The sequence below is a fragment of the Microtus oregoni genome, unplaced genomic scaffold (assembly GCF_018167655.1).
Source record: "Microtus oregoni isolate MIOR12 unplaced genomic scaffold, Mior012 000020F_ref0000438, whole genome shotgun sequence".
Taxonomy (NCBI): Eukaryota; Metazoa; Chordata; class Mammalia; order Rodentia; family Cricetidae; genus Microtus; species Microtus oregoni.
In genome coordinates, this window is record NW_024543079.1 from 14351446 (window position 1) to 14371362 (window position 19917).

General features: G+C 41.5%; 1 protein-coding gene across 7 annotated transcripts in view; it reads left to right on the plus strand.

The window, feature by feature from the left end:
• The window catches only part of Ncoa6 (nuclear receptor coactivator 6), an 87750-nt gene extending 68318 nt beyond the window's left edge, over positions 1-19432 (plus strand). For 6 of the 7 annotated variants that reach the window (XM_041670198.1, XM_041670203.1, XM_041670204.1 and 3 more), the window contains 4 exons: positions 938-1006; positions 5593-5629; positions 11038-11186; positions 18881-19432. In XM_041670198.1, the coding sequence (XP_041526132.1) occupies positions 938-1006; positions 5593-5629; positions 11038-11186; positions 18881-18924 (299 nt within the window). In that variant the 3' untranslated portion in view covers positions 18925-19432. The remainder of the gene's footprint in view (positions 1-937; positions 1007-5592; positions 5630-11037; positions 11187-18880) is intronic. The other variant, XM_041670202.1, reaches the window with a different exon arrangement.
• The last annotated feature ends 485 nt before the right edge of the window (positions 19433-19917 follow it).

Sequence of the window (19917 nt, forward strand, 5' to 3'; positions counted from 1 at the left end):
GTGACATAGTGGTCAGTCTATACTAGGCTGAGTGATGTGCAAAAGGATGGAATCTCTGAGGATGCCTGGCACAGTGCCTAGCTCCTAGAAAGTTCTTAAACTATTTATTAAGAATTGGGCAGTGGTGGGCGTGTGCCTTTAATCCCAACACTCAGGAGGCAGAAGCAGGTGGATCCCTGTGAGTTTGAGTCCAGCCTAGTCTACAACAGCTAGTTCCAGGTCAGCCGGGGCTGTTAAACAGAGAAACCCTGTCTTGAAAAACTGAAAACAACAACAAAAACCCTATTTGTTAGAAAAGTAAATAATACTATGTTGATTTATTCATTAGGTATAAATTTATTGTCTATTTTTATACCCATCACTCTTGCTAAATGCTATAGAAAAGTACAGAATTGTGTGTTTTAGTAATCAAGGAATGTATTTAGTCTCTAGAGGGCTAAGTCAGAAGGTTTTAAATGTTGAGGTGATTGGTATAGTCATTCTAAAAGTAGCTAGATTACTTACTAAGACAGTTTTTAATGAAAACAGCAGTCAAGCCTAGTGTGGTGGCACATGCTTGTAACCACACCATTGTGGAGGCTGAGGCAGAAGGATCAAGAGTTTAAGACCACTCTGAAGAAATTGAGTAAGTCTGAAAGCCAAACAAAAAGAAAAAGGAGTCATGACCTGAAATTGGCCCTAAAATTGTGATTACTGTTGTCCCCGTGCTGTCCCTTTCCTGGTTTTTTATATCTGCACAAAGGAGGAAGAGCAAAGCCTCAAGTGGTCTTTGCTGCTTAGTGTTAGAACAGTTGCTCTGTTGAGGTCGTATTGACGGTCAGCTTCAAGCACTGCCTTCTGAGAATGTAGTGGCTCAATAGGGACTTAGTTGCTTGGTTAGTGCTTTCTGGTTTAGTTAGGAAAAGTAAAAGACCTGTTTGTTTGTTTCTTGCCTCAGCCCCCTCACCGACTTTAGTCCCAAAGGAGCCTCCAACCACAGCACTGCAAGGGCCTATTGCCAGACCAGGTAAGGCACCATCTAGAGTATCTTCTTGGCGAGGGATGGGTTACATGTAAAGGAATCAGTGCTTTTCTCGGTGTCCCATGTTCTCATGCCAGTAAATACGTGGGCCTGTCTTATCTACTTGTTTCCAAGCCAATTTGAGTTGAGTGGGAGAACGTGTGTAGCACTCTTCCCAACCAATGTGTTCATTTTCACATTTCTTGTGTTAGCCAGAGAGCTCAAGAAGTGGCATGTCTGTGCTCTTGTCTGCCATCCTACTCTGAGTTGTTTCCCCTGTTCCCTGATCCTGCTACCCATGGCTGGCAGCCAGCTAGTTGGCATATGGTTGCTTACTGGGGTGGCAAGCATGAATGCACCAAAATATAGTTGGATTACCATGGCAGATGTCGAGGTGTATTTCGAGCCCCTCCACTTAGAGTGAATCATCCCAGCCATCTCTGGATGACTTTAAGTTGCTCCCTGTGACCAAGATATTGTAACTAGCACTAGGGATGGTATTTCTGGTAGGAGGAGTCAGTTGTGATCTAACAGAGAGCTGCTGTGGATGCTGAGTCAGCTCTGAACTCACGTTCCTTGATGGCAGTAAGAACACTTTTGCCTCTGTGACTTACACCGCCAGAGCAGAGGAATATCATGGATATGTTTAGTTTTACTTGGTTCTTGGTCACAGAAGGTTGTTAAAGGGCACAAAAAAGAAAGTATGACTGGTTCCCAAAGGAAGTTAGAATACCATTGACAGTATAGCCTTGGGCTGATGGCTCAGTAGGGGAGAGTACTTAATGCTCTTTCAGAAGACCAGAATTCAGTTTCTAGCACCCACATCTGGTAGTTCATAAGTTCCAATAACTAACTCCAGCGCCAAGGAACCTGAGGTCTCCTTGGCCTCCTATTTGGACACCCTCATGACATCGCACATGTCACATGAACATACACACACACTAATAAAAAAAAAAGTAAAACTTTTTATTGAAAGTATACACATGACCAAATTTTTTTAAAAAATGATTTTGTGAATATAAGCTGATAAAAATAAGATACAACTTATATTTTAAAGCTTGCTTCAGGGTTCTATATCCAATATGACTTTCATGCACATTGTGGAAAGAATGGGTATGCAGAGCACACAGCAGCCGCCACATTGCCGCTGCTTCTGACTTCCTGCATGGTAACTAACATTGTGCTGCACATTTTAGAACTGAGAAATTGTTTAAGAAAAGGGGTTCTGCCAGGCAGTGGTGGTGCATGCCTTTAATCCCAGCCCTTGGGAGGCAAAGGCAGGCAGAGTTCAAGGCCAACCTGGTCTACAAAGCAAGTACCAGAACAACCAGGACTGTTACACTACACAGAGAAACCGTGTCTCAAAAAAAAAAAAAAAAGAAAGAAAGAAAGATAGAAAGAAAAAGGGTTCATTAGTAATACTCTTTTTTTTCCCCCTAACAAAAAGACCAACTAGAAATGGGAAAGGAACATTTCCTGCCCCAAATATTTTTAAATTTTATTCTTTAACAGTTTCATATATGTTTATGATGTATTTTGATCATACTTAGACCTTCTGTCCCCTTCCATTCCCCTGTTCTCAACAGGTACTCTTCCTGCTCTCTGTGCCTTGGCTTTAATGACCCACTGAGTTTACTCTGGGCAGCTCGCTGAGAGCATGGGTGTGTGACTGTTTACTGACGCAGGAATAGCTTACCAATGGCTACACCATTGAATTAAACTGATCCCCACACCCCACCACCAGCCATAATCTGCCAATAGCTCCTTAGAGAAAGGTGGAGCCTCATGAGCCCCTCCCCAATCCATGATGCTGCCCTAACTGTTTACTCTAGAAAATGGGTTGTTACTGTTTTTTCTTACTTATTAGAGTAATTGACTAGGGAACCCAGGTCCTTTTTAAAGTTTAATTTATATTAATCACTTTAAAATCACCTCAGAAGCCAAATGTGGTAGCATACACTTCTAATCCCAACACTCAAGAGACAGAGAAAGGAGGATGAGGAATTCAAAAATCATTCTTAACTACAAAATAAGGTCGATGCCACCTGGACTTCATGGGACCCTGCCTCAAAACATAAAAATATAACACCCTCAGAACTTTTCACTTACATAAATTGTGAAAAAGTTTTCAAAATCAACTTCTTTGTGGTCTTTCGAAAGAGCACACAAGCTGGGCAGGTCACACATGCCTTTATCCTAGCACAAGGCTGGGCAGATCTCTGTGAGTTTGAGACGAGTCTCCTCAAATATTAAGTTCCAGAACAGCCTGGAACTACATAGAGAGACTTTGTTCCAGAAAACAAACAAACAGAATTAATTAATTAATTAAACACTAAATTAAAAGGGCAGACTAGCCTGATGTCGCACATACAGAGAACCCCAGCACTCAGGAAGCTGGGGCAAGAGCTTTACTAAATGAGGCCCAAGTAGGCTACATACGAAGCTCCAGGCAGTTTGTGCTATAGGATAGGATGCCTGGGGGCAGGGTGAGGGTGGCAACTCTTCAGGTTAGCATGTCTTTTTGTTTGAACCATTATTATTGAGCATATATTAGGTGAATTTGTGCGCTCCAGCTGACTCAGCAAAGAAATAGAGACCCAAGGAGTTAGTGTATGCTTTTTTTTTGGGGGGGGGGGGGGGGGGTTGGGTTTTTTTCGAGACAGGGTTTCTCTGTGGTTTTGGAGCCTGTCCTGGAACTAGCTCTTGTAGACCAGGCTGGTCTCGAACTCACAGAGATCCGCCTGCCTCTGCCTCCCAAGTGCTGGGATTAAAGGCGTGCGCCACCACCACCCAGCTAGTGTATGCTTCTTGTGGCAGGATTTCAGGTCTTATAGGAGAGATTCTGGGAGCCAAGCAGAAGATGGGAAGCAAGGATTCCCTCTGCCAGAATTTTGCATTAAAGGCAATGAAGTCCAGCCTCCTTGCAGGAAAAGTACAAAGTGACTATCATAGATAGCAACAAATATTAACAATAAATATTGAGTTATTATTAAGTACCAGGTACTATACTAAAACTCATGTGTATTATTTCAATTTAACCTTAACATTAAAGCCATATAATGTGGTCACCTATACGTCTCATATAAGGCATTGAACCCTGAGAAGGCAAATAATTAGCACATAAACACATGGGTAATTAAAAGTGGCATATGGCAGGGATGATAGCTCATTACCTGTAATACCAGTACTTAGGCTAAAGTGGGAGGATTGCCTGGAGTTTTAGGCCAGGCTGGGCTGCATAGTGAGTTCCAGAGTAGCATGGGCTGCAAAATGAGAACCTTACCACAAACTCCCATAACACTAAAAAAGGAGGGAAGGAAGCCGGGCAGTGGTGGTTAATGATCCCAGCACTTGGAAGGCAAAGGCAGGCAGATCTCTGTGAGTTCAAGGCCACCATGGTTTACAGAGCTAGTTCCAGGACAGCTAGAGAAACCCTGTCTTGAAAAACCAAAAAAAGGAAGGGAAGGGGAGAGGGAAGGAGGGAGGGAAGAAGGAAAAATAGTTGAGATTTAAAAAATTTAACTTAGGTGCTCTGCCTTCAAAGATATTAATAACATGTGCTCCCTTGGGCAGCTTAGATGCTGAGCATCAGATACTGGATTCTCTATGAGGGAAAACAGGCACAGAGCCAGGGGGAGGCCAGTGGCAGGAGACATGGCTGTCTGGTGTATTAGGGAAAGGCCTTTTTGTTTGTTTGTTTGTTTTTTGTTTTTGTTTTTTTCGAGACAGGGTTTCTCTGTGGTTTTGGAGCCTGTCCTGGAACTAGCTCTTGTAGACCAGGCTGGTCTCGAACTCACAGAGATCCGCCTGCCTCTGCCTCCCGAATGCTGGAATTAAAGGCGTGCACCACCATTGCCCGGCAGAGAAAGGCCTTTTTAAGAGATGGAGCTAGATGGAGAGGCATGTAATAGAAGTAGAAGATTTGGTTTTTTTGCTGGTACTGAAAAGAAGTGTTTTATTATCCATGTGTTTATGTGCATTCTCCGATAAACCCAGAGAAAGCTCAATGATGCATCCCCGCCAGGCAGACTGTTTTAGTTGTCTATAGGGCATTGCTTGGTGACTCATGAAGTCTGTGAAGTCTTACAAACAGATACAATCTTTGGGTAGTCTTTCAAAGAACAGCTCTCTGCCCTCTGAAATTGAGAATGTCATTTGGGGGGTAAGGGGTAAATCTTTAGTAGATACTGTATTATATTTAAAGATAATTGGGTTTGAAAAGAAAATGGAGGTGGTGATATTTTCGGAATGAAAACAGTCTCTTCAACATGAAAGGAAGAGGCTTCTTTTACTAAACTAGTTCTAACTAGATGAGATATGAACCAGCAATGTAAATTTCATCCTATTGATCCAACAGGATTATTTCACAGTGTGAACTAGGAATAAAAATAGACCAAGTAGTATCTTACATTCCCAACAAATCAAGTTGGACCAGTGCTAACTTTGTCTCCATACCACGTAGGATCCTGCAGGACATGGAGACTTGTTAGTCCAAATATAACATTCTGGGTTCTGTAGATGCCTAGCTTCTCCCTATGGACATACATAACAACAGCTTCTATATCTCATTCTCTCCTTTTTATTTTTTACAGAACTTGAGGCAAATGCTGCCATAGTCTCTGGACAAAGGTAAGAAAGATGACCATTAGCTAAGACTTAAGCATGACCATTGCATGAGCTTTTTTGAAAATCATCAGCTGCCTCTGTCTTTAAATGTCTCCTCACCTTGTCCTATTGTACTCTGTCGCCAGACTGTTTCTCCTGCTCACATAGAGAGCTTCTGTGAACACTCACTCACCCAGGGTAATATTTCACTTAATAAAACTTGATGACTAAGTTTCTGTCTTTTATGATTATTGAAAACTGATAACATATTCAGCAGTCAACATAAATAAATGTTCTGTGTTTTAAGTGCTACCTTCTTTACTGATGGTCCTTGAATATATCTTCTAAGCATAGCTGTTTGATCTTCAAAGGTAAAAGAGAAAGCCAGGTAGGTAGAGTGTAACCCCAAACCATGCTTTGTCTGTTAACTGTGCTACCCTATGTAACCTAACAAAACAGATGAAGTACATCTGTGACTTAACCTCACATTTGCCCTAGAAAGGAGTTTTATCTCCCAAGAACCACACCCCCCTCTTTTTCTGAAGGAATGCAGTAACGTTTTTTTAAAAAGTCTTATATTTGTATAGAAACTTAGCTTATAAAATATCATTTTCTCATTCAAACTTCATACCAACTAACATTATTTGAATATTACTCCTTGTCATACTCTAGACTACAAGCACTAGATGTATTTATCCTCTTTATTTTTTACAATATCCATTACAATAATAAATTATATCATATAGGTGAGAAATCTAGGTCAAAGAGCTTTAACTAAATTGTCCAAGGTCACAGATATAGCAAATGGTGAAACTGAGATTCAAACCCATCTCTTTCTAACTCTAGGACCCTTACATTTGACCTAGATTTATAGATAAAAGTCTAGACCCTAGAGGATAAGGAGTTAATGTAGCTAATAAATGCACAGTTCCTCCCTGACCCATATAATTGTTGGCAGATTCATTGCTATTCCTAGTCACCACTCTGCCCATCTGTTTTTATTTATTGAATTAATACTTGAATTCAACTGTCTATAAAAAGGGTCTTTCAAGTTCAGATATATCTCATAGATATCTGTTTGCAGAGCTACCTGTATATTGACCACAAAAACACAAGGGTCGTGTTGCTATGACTCTTTGGTTTGGTTTTGCCAAGAAAGGGGGTTCCACCATTAAGGGATTTTCCTCAGAATATTGGACTATTTTCTGGGCTCAAACAGAGAACCATCCTTAGAACCTCTAGAAGGAGATGGAAACCTCTTTACTTGTGATTCTAGTTCCAGCCTAGTTCCAGTTTGGCCTCTCTGACTTTGCTTGATTTTTGGTTTGGTATGAGATAGCTGTTTTATATAAAGCAAAGGGAATGAATAAACAGTTATGGCTCAGTTCCCAACCATAGTGTTACTAGCAAAGAGTCCTCTGGCAGGAGTGAACAGTGAGTAATGATAGTTGATGGTCAAACCCTGATTTGTACCTTTAAGAAGCTCACGTGAAAGGCACAAATAGAACATCCAGAGCTGGAGAGAATGCTCAGCAGCTAAGGGCACTGATTGCCCTTCCAGAGGACCTAGGTTCAATTCCCAGCACCCATATGGTGACTCACAACTGTATGTAACTCCAGTTCTAGAGGATCCAATATCTGTTCTTATCTCCAAAGTCACTGCACACGCATGTGCACAGGCATACGTACAGGCAAAGTACCCATGCACATAAATAAATAAATCTTTTTTTTAAAAAAACCTATTGTAGCACAAATTCTAGTTGGTCTTAATAATAAAAACTCAGAGTCAGATATAGGGGTTAATGTTGAAGATCAGAGACCAGCCACTAGAGAGTTCTTTTACCTCTACCAATGTTCAGACTGAAGGGGCGATCCTATCCTGTTGTGAGTGGAGCGGAGGGCTACGTTCCTGGTGCCCGGCCGCCCACATGGCTAGCTTTATACCCGAAATAATTACACGGAAATTTTATTCTTTTAAACACTTCCTGGCCCATTAGTTCCAGCCTCTTATTGGCTAGCTCTTACATATTGATCTAACCCATTTCTAATAATCTGTGTAGCCCACGAGGTGGCTTACCAGGGAAGATCTTAACCTGCGGCTGTGTCGGGTGGGAGAATCATGGTGACTGCCTGACTCGGCTTCTTTCTCCCAGCATTCTGTTCTGTCTACTCTGCCTACCTGATTTTCTGTCCTATCAGGCCAAGCAGTTTTCTTTATTAATTAACCAATGAAAGCAACAGATAAATACAAGACCCACCTCCATCACTATCCTCACACTTCATTTCCCGACTGCATCTGTCTCCACCAAACCTCAGACTACACTGAGCTCGTCTCCTTCTGCCTTATATTCCTCTCTCTACCCAACCATATCACTCCTGTTTCCACCTCCCTACTGCTGGGATTAAAGACATTTGATTCCAAGTGCTGGGATCACCTTTGTGTGAACTCTGATACTTTTTTTTTTTTTTTTTTTTTTTGATTTTCGAGACAAGGTTTCTCCGGAGCTTTTGGTTCCTGTCCTGGCACTAGCTCTTGTAGACCAGGCTGGTCTCGAACTCACAGAGATCCGCCTGCCTCTGCCTCCCGAGTGCTGGGATTAAAGGCATGCGCCACTACCGCCCTGCTCTGATACTCTTTTAGACAGATTCAGTCTTGTGTAGCCCACCCAGGGTGGCATGGCCTTGAACTCACAAAGAGCCACTACCGCCCTGCTCTGATACTCTTTTAGACAGATTCAGTCTTGTGTAGCCCACCCAGGGTGGCATGGCCTTGAACTCACAAAGATCCCTTTCCCTCTGTGTCCCGAGCCCTGGGATTAAAGGTGTGTGCCACCACTCACTGGCCTCTAGTGACTTAGCTCTGCACTCTGATCTTCAGGCGAGCTTTATTTGCTAAAATATAAAATATTACTACACCCCATATAATAGAACACCCAATGGATGCTTTAGAAGGTAATATTGTATAGACTGTGAACCCAAGAGAGAAAAGCCAAGTCCATGGGGAAAGGGACATGGAACTCTTCCCAGAAGAAGTAGGCTTTAACTTGTTTTGTTGCATTACATTTCAGTTCTATGCCTTGCAATCAATTTTAATCAAATTTTTTGAATGATCTTAATAAGCACTTTTGAACCATGGATATAATAAAAAGTTTATTAAAGAAATTTCCAGCCATATCAGAATTAAATTCAGGTCTAGTAGCACAGGCCTGTAATCCTAGCACTTGGGAGGGCCAGGCCAGAGAATCAAGAGTTCAAGGTCATCCTCAGCTTTGTAGTAAGTTTGAAGCTAATCTAGACTATAGGGAACCTTATGTTTAAGAAAAAAAAGAAAGTCTTCTTTACAGAATATACAAGAAGTCCTCTTTCAGATGTGTGTGTGCCATACCCATTCACTCATGTGACATGAATAGTTTGTCACAGAGTAATCTTTCACAAAATATTTTAAGACTGCATATATGCGCCATAATTAATTATTATTATTAGGCATTTTTGTATCTTCTGTAAATTTGCCCCTGTGTCTTTAAACAGTACCAATCTTAAATCTTTTCCTACTAAAGTTCCAGGGTTGGAGTTGAGACATTCAGTATATCTGCAGTAGATTGTGAATATATTCCTACTACTTAGATAATTTTGACATTGTTGGTTATAATTAAAGCTATATAAAAGGATTTCTTTACAGTGAGTTATAGAAATTCATAGGTATAATCACAACACTTAGGAAACAAAGGAAGAAGGATTGCCTTGAGTCCAAAGCCAGATTTGGCTACATATTCCAAGTTCCAAGCCTGTCTGAGCTGCATACAATATGAGTCTAGCCAGCAGTTGCCCCCGCACCCCCCCCCCCCACGTATGTTTTAAGATTGATTTCTTTGGGCACCTAGAAATGGAGTTACTTGAAATAAGGATGACACCACGTTTTCCCACCTCAACATTACTGACTTGTGGGTCAGATAATTATAATAAGGTGCTGCCTTTGTATCATAGAATGTTAACCCAAAGATGCCAGTGGCATACTTCCCATACTGCAACAATGAAAACACGTGTCCAAAGTTGGGAATGTATTTTACTGATCCCAATACTCCTTATTGAAAATCTTTGGATTACACAATTTATACTCCATCAGAAGTATAAAAAAAGTTTTTGTTCCTGTGTCTTTAATAACAGTATTACCAATTTTTAATATTTGCCTGCTAAAATGCCAGGGTTGGAGCTGGGGCATTCAGCCTATCTGCAGTGGATGATGAATGTGTTCCTGTTACTTAGATAATGTACTATACTATTATCTAATACAAGCATATGCTCAAATTTGCCTAGTAACCCCCCCAAATAATTAATTTCTTTTCTTTTTTTTTTTTTTTTTTTTTTTGGTTTTTCGAGACAGGGTTTCTCTGTGGTTTTGGAGCCTGTCCTGGAACTAGCTCTTGTAGACCAGGCTGGTCTCTAACTCACAGAGATCCGCCTGCCTCTGCCTCCCGAGTGCTGGGATTAAAGGCGTGCACCACCACCGCCCGGCAATTAATTTCTTTTGAGACAGGATCTCTTTATAATACTCTGTCTAGACTAGAATTCACTATATAGATCAAGCTGGCTTCAAACTCACAGTGATCAGCCTGCCTCTGCCACTCAGATGTTGGAATTAAAGGCATGTGCCACCATACCTAGATTTTAGATACTATTTGGGGCTAGTAGAAATTTTCAAACATTTATTAAGAACATTTTATTGGGGGCTGGAGCGATGGCTCAGAGGTTAAGAGCATTGCCTGATCTTCCAAAGGTCCTGAATTCAATTCCCAGCAACCACATGGTGGCTCACAACCATCCGTAATGGGGTCTGGTGCCCTCTTCTGGCCTGCAGGCATACACACAGACAGAATATTGTATACATAATAAATAAATAAATATTTTTTTAAAAAAGAACATTTTATTGCTGAAATTTTTTTGCACAATAATGTTTGAAGGGAAATAAATGAGGGTTTATAGAGGGCTGTTGCAGGTCTTTATGTCTCTCACCTGTTTTCCCACAATCGCACCAGCATTGTGCTTTCTTTTTTTTTTTTTTTTTTGGGTTTTTTTTTTTTTTTTTTTTTTGGTTTTTTCGAGACAGGGTTTCTCTGTGGCTTTGGAGCCTGTCCTGGAACTAGCTCTGTAGACCAGGCTGGCCTCGAACTCACAGAGATCCGCCTGCCTCTCCCTCCCGAGTGCTGGGATTAAAGGCGTGCGCCACCACCGCCCGGCTTGTTTTGTTTTTGTTGTTTACAGTGCTGGGGATCAAACCCAGGACTTGTGTACATGCTCAATAGATTGAACTGTATCCCTGGCCTGACTAGCTGCTATTTATCTCCTACTTTTTGAATGAAACTGTACTTAGAGTCCCTTTTTATGTGTCTTGATGCCCTTAATCTTCTTAAAAACTTGCTACTTCTCTCTGTCAGCAGTGAGCCAAAAGAGATAGTTGAGAAGTCCAAAACCCCGAGCCGAAGAAACTCTCGAACTGAGGAGCCGACTGTGGCTTCTGAGAGCGTGGAAAATGGACATCGAAAACGATCCTCTCGGCCTGCTTCAGCCTCCAGCTCGACAAAAGGTTAGCAGTGGGGCTTGGATGCTTTGGGAGCTGGGTGGGGGTGGTTAAAAGATGGGGTCCTCATCACAGCAGGGAGGACTTCACCCTCTGTCCTTGTCTGTCAGGCCAGTTTGTTTTCTCCTCCTGGTCTTGTCCTTTGTTCACGCTCAGTTCATTAGCCTGTGTGTTTTCTTTTGTGTACACAAGAACAATAAAAAGAATAAAGAACTTAGGTTGGTCTCATTTTAAATTTGTGTTTACACCCAAGCGTGGCAGCACACACCTGTAATTGTGGCACTAGTGAGGTGGAGGGTGAGCTTAAGGGTCCTTAGTAGCTACATAGGGAGTTTGAGGTAGTTACATGAGGTCCTGTGTCAAAAACATACATCTACACACTAGAAAGCTCATGATCATTCACTTCAGTTAAATCCTGAATATGGCCTAGCTTCTTTTCTGAAGTTAAGTACCTTTTCTACATACTGTCTGTTACTTTATCCCCCTTTGTCTTCTTATGTAACCGTGTTTCCCTCAACTCTCAGACCTATGCCTCAGCCTCCTGAGTGCTGGGGTTAGAGGCATTCACCATTATACTTGACTTTTCCATACTTTTTAAACCTCTATCACAGTATTCTCTGCTCTATCTTGGTAGGGGCTCTCACATCTTCATAGAAAAAAATAGAATTCTCCATTTACACTACCGAGGTATTAATCTAAGTAGACGGCTGTGACAGAGCAGTGACCCCTCTTCAACTCGAAGCCTAGTGCCTCCATCGGTGCCTCTAATAGCTTCTTTTTTTTTTTCTTTTTTTTTTTTAATTTATTTATTTATTAAGGATTTCTGCCTCGTCCCCACAACCGCTTCCCATTTCCCTCCCCCTCCCCCGATCAAGTCCCCCCCCCCCTCATCTGCTCGAAGAGCAATCAGGGTTCCCTGACCTGTGGGAAGCCCAAGGACTGCCCACCTCTATCCAGGTCTCGTAAGGTGAGCATTCAAACTGCCTAGGCTCCCACAAAGCCAGTACGTGCAGTAGGATCAAAAACCCACTGCAATTGTTCTTGAATTCTCAGTATTCCTCATTGTCCGCTATGTTCAGCTAGTCCGGATTTATCCCATGCTTTTTCAGACCTAGGCCAGCTGGCCTTGGTGAGATCCCAATAGAACATCCCCATTGTCTTAGTGTGTGGGTGCACCCCTCGTGGTCCTGAGTTCCTTGCTCGTGCTCCGTCTCCTTCTGCTCCTGATTTGGACCTTGAGATTTCTGTCCGGTGCTCCCATGTGGGTCTCTGTCTCATAGCTTCTTTTATGACCTCAGCTTTACATTACCAGTTCTCTCTATTGAAAACTGTCTCTAATCTGGGAAGAGGGAATTGTTTTGAGATAGAATCTTACTCTATAGCCCAGATTACACATGAAATTTTGCCAGTCCTTCTACCTTAGCCTCCCAAGTTCTGAGATTATGGATGTGAGCCACCCGTCTAAGATAGTATTCTGTTCTTTTCTATTTTTTTTCCTCTGTTTTGGGGACTGAACCCATGGCCTAGTTGATGCAAGGCAAGTACTCTACCAACTGAGCTAAATCCCCTAACCCTACTGTTTATTTTTTTAATTAATTGTTCTTGACTTCCATGATTCAGAGTGCTTAGTCATTTCCTGCTACCTCTCTGGCAACTCCTTAGTTTTCATAGATGCTGGCCTTATATTCCAGTCTTGAAATGTAAACGTAATGGTGCAGTCTATAATTCCAGCACTTAGGAGGCAGAGGCAAGATGACCAGTAGTTTAATTTCATCCTCAGTTACAGAACAAGCTTGAGGCCAGCCTGGGCTACAGGACACTCTTTCTCAAAAAACAAACAAAAACTCTCCCATTGTGAGGGCAGATTCTGTTGCAGTGGCATCAGACGCTGATACGAGGACTCAGCTGTTACCGGCAAGAAATGTCATAATGCTGCACAGAGAGCCCCTAGAAGTGAGCCACAGACCTACCAGTTATGTGTAGATAGGACAGAGACCTTAAAAGTAACACACTTGCCATGGAGGCATGTATAATGTTAGGCACCTGAATCATAGAAATATCTTACTGCAGAATCAGTACTTTTCAATGGGGAACTGGAGAAATGGAAGACCACTGATTGTTCTTCTGGAAGACCAACGTTCTATTCCCAGCACCCACGTGGCAGCTCTTTAACTCCAGTCCCAGGGCATCCAATACTCTCTTCTGGCTTATATGGACACTGCATGAATGTGGTACACAGATATAAATGTAGTCAAAACATCATTACACATACAATTGTTCTAAAATTAACAAAAGTCTGTGAGTGTGGATCAGTGATAGAGTACTTGCTTCTTCATTCTCATTGTGCTGGGTGGTAGAAACGGTAGTAGCATTTGGAAGGAATACAAATTGAACCACAAAGGATAAAAATGACCTGATCTTTTCAGACATATTTACAGAAGTGGAAAATGACCTTTCTTTGTGGTCCAGAGTAGTTCCCCAAATCCTCCAGGGAATATGATAGAGACTTCAAAATCTGGTTGAAATAAAAAGGAAATTTTATTTTATATTTGGGTTTTTTTTTTTTTATTTGTTTGTTGTTTGCAACAGGACCTCACTATGTATCTAGCTGGCCTGATAGTCACGAACTCACAGATTCATCTACCTCTCTCTACCTCCCAAGTGCTAGGGTTAAAGGCCTGTGCCACAGCATTTTGGCATTTTGGTACATGCTTCTAATACCAACACTTAAGAGACTGAGGGAGAAAGGTCATACATTTGAGGCCTGACTAGGTTATAGGGCAAGTTCTAGGTCAACCTGGACTACATAAGAAGACCCTGTTTCCAAATATAAACATTTTTTTGAGACAGGGTTTCTCAGTATAGCTTTGATAAAAAAAAAATAAACATCTTATATCTCATGATAGTATAAAGATGTATCATTCATCATTCCCACCAGTCTTCAAAAGATTTTTTTTTTCAGTTTCTAACCTAAGTCACTTGTTTGCTTGCATGGTTAATACATTAAAAAGATAACCTCAAAGAACAACAAAATACATTAATATCTTACTAAGAGTGAAAATGAAGCCACTTCCTCTTGGATTAATTTGATCAAGAGTGAGCCCAAATTTGAATTCTCCGTCTCTCTCCCTGTCTTTTGTCTGTAGTGTCTGGCTATCTGTAATCAGTGTATTGTGCAGTCTGAATCTGTGCCCCAGTGGTTGTCCTTGTCCATAACAAAGGACTTACTTCTGTATTTATTGAACAGCACAGGAAATATGGCATGGGAAAGAAATGAGGGGTTCTTTACAAAAATCCTTCACAGGGTTTTACCAGGGAAGAAGTCACCTTCCTGACCACACCTAACTACATAGCACTCCATACAGCAGACAGACATCATCACCCTATAGCCACATGTTTGCAGCACTTATGGTGGGTATTTGTTTTAAGGTTTTCAACCTGTTGGCTGTTTTCAGCAAATGATTACCAAGCCGTGAACATACACACATATTCTGGGCCAATAGCACAGAAGAGTACTTAAGATTAAAGCTATACATTTATCTTAGGTTGTAAAGACTGATTGCATGGGAAACCCAAGGCATAGTAAGATTGGTTAAGTTGTTGGCGTTTTTTGTTTGTTTGGGGGAGGTTGGGGTTTTTTTGTTTTGTTTTCTGAGACAGGATTTCTCTCTGTAGCACTGGCTGTCCTGGAACTTACTCTGTAGAGCAGCTGGCCCAGAACTCAGAGATCCACCTGCCTCTGCTTCCCAAGTGCTGGATTAAAGGTGTGCACTGACACCATCAACTGGCTCTACTTCGTTTTTGTTTTTGTTTTGTTTTTTGTTGTTGTTGTTTTTCAAGATATGGATTCTTTTCGAGACAGGGTTTCTCTGTAGTTTTGGGGCCTGTCCTGGAACTAGCTCTTGTAGACTAGTCTGACCTCAAACTCACAGAGATCCGCCTGCCTCTGCCTCCCGAGTGCTGGGATTAAAGGTGTGCGCCACCCACTACCGCCCAGCTGTTATATTGTTTTCTTAAGGGCCAGTTAAATATTCTGAGTACACAGTGTAATAGTAAGTGGATACGCCTTTAATCCCAGCACTCAGGAGACAAAGGCAGTGGATTTCTGTGAATTGGAGGCCAGCCTGTTCTGTAGAGCTAGGTTGAGGACAACTAGGGCTGTTATATAGAGAAACCCTGTCTTTAAAACAAAAGAATAAAATAAAAAGTAAATAGTCTTTATTTTCGATTTATTATATATATATATATACACACACACACACACACACACACACACACACACACACACACAGTGCTTTGCCTGCATGGTCACCTTCACACCAGATGAGGGTGCCAGATCTCATTACAGGTGGTTGTGAGTCACCATGTGGTTGCTGGGAATTGAACTCAGGACCTCTAGAAGAGCAGCCAGTGCTCTTGACCACTGAGCCATCTCTCCAGCCCAAAAGTAAATAGTCTTAAATTAATTTAAGGGGTATTATTAATTTTGCTGTAAGGTCTGCCAAAAGTTCAGTCTTTAGCCGGGCGATGGTGGCGCACGCCTTTAATCCCAGCACTTGGGAGGCAGAGGTAGGCGGATCTCTGTGAGTTCGAGACCAGCCTGGTCTACAGAGCTAGTTCCAGGAGAGGCTCCAAAGCCACAGAGAAACCCTGTCTCGAAAAAAAAAAAAAAAATTCAGTCTTTGTTGGGGGTAAAACTAAAAGACATTTTATAAAAAAATATATCGCCTCACCACCTTTACTGAGGGCCTCATACATTGATTTGTACTCAAAGGCAGTATTCTAATTCATTGATTTGGGAATAAAAAGGGTGGAGACTGATGTTGCTCATTCTTCTCTCCCTACCCTCTGTCCAAGTCTCAGATACATCATTTGATTTTTTTTTTTTTTAAGGCAGGGTCCTGCCTGTTCTGGAACTTGCTACATAGACCATATAGCCCTCAAACTCAGAGAAATCTTCCTCCCTTTAAAGGTGTGCACCACCTTATCCAGCCACCATTTGATTCTTCACACATGAGGGAGATGTTTCTAAAGTTGACCTAATGGATAGATTTTTAATTTTTTCATTTTTATATATACATATATATTCTTTCAGGTATGTACACGTGTGTGCATACATGTGGAAGCCAGATGTCAATGTTGTGTATCAGCTATTTCACTCTCCACCTTATTTTTATCTCTTGCATTTGTGTTTTGCCTGCATGTATGTCTGTGTGAAGGTGTTGGACCCCTGAAACTGGAGTTACAGACAGTTGTAGGCTGCCATGTGAGTGCTGGGAATTGAACCTGGGTCCTCTGAAAGAGCAGTCGCTCTTAACTGTTGAGCCATCTCTCTAGCCCCTCCACCTTATTTTTTTGAGACAGTGCTCTGTCAATGAACTTAGACCATGCTAATTGTTTTAGGCTATCTGGTCAGCAAGCTCTAGGGAGCTGCCTGTGTTTTCCCTCCAAGGCACTGAGATTATAAGCATGCACCGCTGTCCTGGTTTTTATGTGGGTGCTGGGGATCTAAAGTCAACTTCCCACACTGGCCAACCTAGCACTTCACCAACTGAAACATCTTTCCAGCCCAGATATTTTTCTGAGGATGAACAATGTCAAGATAAAACCCTGTATATTTTCACTCCAAATAACCAGTTTGCTGCAGTGGAAAATTGGACATAAAGAGTTGATTATAGGGACAGGATAGTGACCATGCCAGTCATCCCAGCACTTGAGGGCCTGAGGATAGAGCCTGCACTAGTGAGTTCTAGGCAGCCTGAACTGCAAAGTGACCTTGTATAATAAGTAGTTGATTATGGGAAGTTGTGTGTGCTGTGTGAAACTCAGTTCTTTTATATAAATTAAAATAAAGAACACCATTATTAATGTCTTTCTAGGTTGTAAATATGAGATACTCCCCCACATGGCACGAGCAGTCTGACCACCCAGTGAGAAAACATACTGGAGTTGTCACTAATAGAAACTTGGAGTTGCTGCCTTAGTCCCTCTGAGAAAACCACATCAGCCTCCATGACAGTGGCCAGAGTGAACAGCAGTAAAAGCTTTGCTTTTCTCATCTGTTTCTGGTGGCCTGAATTTTCAGAATATTATGATAAAAAAAATGCAATTTTGCTTAGAACACTGAACTTGGTAATGTTGCATGAAAAAATTCATTCCATCCAGAAATGGTTGAATCGGATTCATCTTTTGAATTAATAAATGAGAAACAATTGTTTACTTCGATGAGAGATATTTAAAACATTGTTGGGGTTACCCCAAGACTAAGTAAGACTCTGTATATATCAATGATGACCCTTTGCCTGCACCTTACAGGTGCTGAGGTGGCAGATGTAATTACAAAGTGTATGCCAAAACACCTAGATAAAATATTATTTTGTATTGAAACTAAAATATCTATCATGTAGCAACATGACAAATAAGTCAGTTAGATTTTGTTGTGGTTTTTTTTGTTTGTTTGTTTGTTTTTTAAGACAAGTTCTCTCTGTAGCTTTGAAGCCTGTCCTGGAATTCGCCAGGTTGGTCTCAACTCAGAGATCTGCCTGCCTCTGCCTCCCAACTACTGGGATTAAAGGTGTGCGCTGCCACCACCACCCAACTCAGTTAATTAGATTTTAAAGAAATGTTTACATTTACAGATCTTCAGGGTACTACTGTACTGTGCCATAGAAGACAGGAAAAGTTTTGAATAAACATGATTTAAATCTGAGATAAGAGTAGCTTGACTTGAGACATTGGTATGTATAAGGGAAGTTAAAAGAATTAAAACATAAAGCAGTCTTTCCCTTTTACATTACTGTTACTGTGTATAAATCACTCAGGTGCCACCTGTGCAGCAGCCTTCAGAATTGGAGGAGGTGTTACCTGCTCTGAAATGCTTCCATTTGTGTATGTGCTGTTTTTTTGGGAGGGGGTAGTATAGATGCTGAGGGCCTCAGACATGCTAGGCAGGTGATCTGCTGCTAGTGCTATGTAACCCCAGCCCTCCAACGCCTTGATGTATGTGGGCCACAGTAGACCTTGACTAAGATCTAGGTTGTGTCGCTTAGACTTTAGCTGTAGCATACCAAGAAGAGTTCCTTACTGCAGAATAATGGCTTGGCTACGAAAGAGAGCCAAAGACTGATTTCTGGCACTGGCTGACTTCTCACCAAAAGCACTATTGTTGTATCTGTAGCTTCAGTGAATGATGAGAGTTGGTGAGGGAGATTGTGAAGTTGATTGTACAGCTTGTAAGGGATCAGGTTGGTGGAAGTGGGGTAGATATAAAGCAGGTAACAGTGTTTGCCACGCAATCCTTGAACCAGCAGAAGAACCGACTCCCAAGTTGTCCTCTGACCTCCACATGCCCAAGCATATACACACAAACTAGTATAATAAAGGCGCGCATGGCAGTTGGTTCTCTTTCCACCATGTGGGGTCCAGGGATTGAACTCGGGTTGCCAGGTTTGGTAGCAAGTGCTTTTACCCACTGAGCCATCTTGTTGATCTTCATCACATTTCCCCAGTTGGCAGCCCCTGATATACAGGGACACTCTCTCTTACCACAGCAGGCAAAAAGCCTGTGACTGTTTTCAAACCATGTGTCCCTTAAACTGATTTAGAGCCTAATAAGGGCTCAATTATGTCAAATCAAGACATTGTTGACACCTAGCCAGCACTGCTACCTTCGTTGAACATGTCCTTCCTTTTCCCCACAGATATAACTGGTGCAGTGCAATCCAAGCGAAGAAAATCCAAGTAAGCAAGCTGGAAGATGACTTGATACTTGTAAATGTGTGTGAATTTTACAAAGAGCAATTTTCAGCTGTGACTTTTTAAATCTTTCTGTACAGTTAGTCATTTTAATAACTCGATCCTTTTCCTAGTCCCTGAAACCTGTCTCATAAAGTAACGGGGAGCAGCCCTTTTGGTGTTGCGAAATGAAGTTCAAGGCTTCTAAAATGTTGCCATGTATTGAAAGAAGCTAATGCCATTATAAATGTTATTAGTTTCACATTTCTTAAGCAGCCTAGAGTACAGGGTGAACATTTGTAGATCTTCTAATGATGTATTGTGCTGTGGAAGTACTGTGTGTGAATAGCAGTAGTGGGGCAAAAAGCAATCTTGTCATTTGGAAATGTTGTAAATAATTTTATTATATAGTGTTTTGGATGTATTTGTTGTAGAAATGGACCAGTGAATAAAGAGAATCTAAGGGTTTGTACAATGTGAAATATTGAACGTGTTAAATAAATGTCTTTGTCATAGAACTTAAAAGTATGTTATTGGAAAGGGTAAGCAAGCTTTTCTTTTTGGTCATAGATGAGTAGACACAGCCTTCTTTGTAACTCAGACACCTCCCACCTAAAATGCCCACCCAGCAAGATGAGGAAAATGCACTTGCTCACCCAACTTATTTTTGGCTTTGAACAAACCAGAATTGTTTAGCAACATACTGGAGATCTCGTGTGTGTGTGTATGCGTATATGTCTAATTTCATTGGTTTGCAAATTATCACCAAGTATGGTGGCACACACTTGTAATCATAATGCTTGGGAAGCAGAGACATAAGAATCACAAGTTAGCCGGACGGTGGTGGCATATGCCTTTAATCCCAGAGGCAAGTGTATCTCTGTGAGTTTGAGACCAGCCTGATCTATAAAATGAGTTTCTGGACAGCCTGGGCTGTTATATAGAGAAACCCTTCCTCAAAAAGCCAAAAAGAATCACGAGTTCAAGGTCATCTTCAGCTACA